General features: G+C 29.4%; 1 protein-coding gene across 1 annotated transcript in view; it reads left to right on the top strand.

Moving 5' to 3' along the window:
* The window catches only part of LOC106881073 (organic cation transporter protein), a 311,309-nt gene extending 309,615 nt beyond the window's left edge, over positions 1-1,694 (top strand). Inside the window, exon 12 of the mRNA XM_052968543.1 lies at positions 957-1,694. Within this exon, the coding sequence (XP_052824503.1) occupies positions 957-1,012 (56 nt within the window). The 3' untranslated portion in view covers positions 1,013-1,694. The remainder of the gene's footprint in view (positions 1-956) is intronic.
* Positions 1,695-1,810: the final 116 nt, after the last annotated feature.

Below are 1,810 nucleotides of genomic sequence, written 5' to 3'. Positions count from 1 at the left end.
TATATATATATATATATGTATGTATATATATATGGCTAATATCTCTTACTCACAGTGTTTTCATATTGTGCCATATACAAACACAATGCCTAAACTACGGTTTCAAAAGTTCTGGAGCAGGTGGGTGTTATTATAGCAGAAATATGAACCAAGTAAATCCAAAGATCCGGGTCATCAGTAATATAACAAATAAGGATCACAACAAGTGGCCCTTTTTGGGGATTGCATTATTTGCTAACAACTTTCTTAAATTAATATTTTGTTTAAAATATTTATTTTACACAAAAAGCAAGCCTATTGTGTGATAATGGCAGAACCATGTTTCTAAGACTCTTCAGCTTGTTGGATTCCATCCTTTTCTATGTGTGACTCATGCGAGGTTTGAATTCACAACTGCAGATTAAGGAACTACTCCTGATACACGGCTGTCAGCTGATAAGCAGAGCATTGGACAACCTCTGCATGGATATGTAATCTACTAGAAATAGCAGTCAAATATCTATTGACTCTCACTCTACCATCTTTAAAATGAGAAAACGGCACATTGGACATTGTTGTTCAGAACAGTCACAGCTGAAACAACTTTGATCATCATAAGACTGTTCAAACAGGATTGACCTGGGGTTAAACAACGACAACTATTAGAATAGCAATAGTAACAGTTTAATATGTACTGTGTGTTATTCAACCAGTTCTGGCTCTCAGTGGTTATTTCAGTTATTAAAAAAAACGAAAAACAAAATAATAATAAAGAATATCTGCTTATTTTCCTTTTTTTTTTTTGTCTTTTACCTTTCCATCAATTATTTCTAAAAAGTTAATGACCTTAGAACAATAATATATATTTATATATTATCCAAATTTTTTTAAGTTTGTCTAAAATCTAGTATAGTGTTGCTATATTTTATCAATTTTAATTAACGCTTTGTATATTTTTATGTTACTTTATTTTCTAGATGTTACATTTGAAGACACTACAGCAGTTACTGAAGAGAGCAAATTGAATAGTTAAACTCCTACCACCACATTTTTAACTAAATCTTTGCAATCGTTTCAGTATAATAAGTATGAAATTTCCTATTGGCATCATATCATTTTTTCCAAGCTCATTTTCAGTAAAGAATTTTGGATCAATTTCAATTACCTGCCACTTTTTCTATAACAGATTCATCATAATTTAAAATATTTCTGTGAATATTTCATTCTTTTTTTTTTTAGGGTGGGATTTTTTTGTATAAGCTTCAATTAACACCAAGCTAAATAATGTTTTTATCAAAACTTGATTACTTAACACCATGCTTCTCGTATCATTTGCTTGAATTTCATATTATTGAAAATTTTACTGTTAATAAACGATTTTTATTTTTAAGGGGGAGAGATTTAGCCTTAAATTAAAACCACATTTCTTCATTATTTTATCTACACACTCACACCCACATACATTTACCTTCAAAGAAAACCGAATCTTATGGGAAAACGCATATTTCATGCTTCGTACGTATATTGGTCGATAAATATTACAAATCATAACATCAGAAATAACTGGTTTATACAATTCGTTGTTCCTTCTATATTGTCAATAGTGTTACTAAGTTATCTCCCTTGAACACGCAATGGCACAAATATTGCCAAGCTTGAGTTAATATTATACATGATATATATATATATATATGATATATATATATATATACATGTATATGTGTTTGTATATATATACATATATACACACACAGACACGCATATACATACATGCATACATATACATACACGCATACACACACATATGTATATATATGTATATATATGTGTG

Source organism: Octopus bimaculoides, chromosome 6, assembly GCF_001194135.2.
Source record: "Octopus bimaculoides isolate UCB-OBI-ISO-001 chromosome 6, ASM119413v2, whole genome shotgun sequence".
In the NCBI taxonomy this organism is placed as follows: domain Eukaryota; kingdom Metazoa; phylum Mollusca; class Cephalopoda; order Octopoda; family Octopodidae; genus Octopus; species Octopus bimaculoides.
The sequence above is the reverse complement of the archived record's forward strand: the minus strand, read 5'-3'. Positions and strand labels throughout refer to the sequence as shown.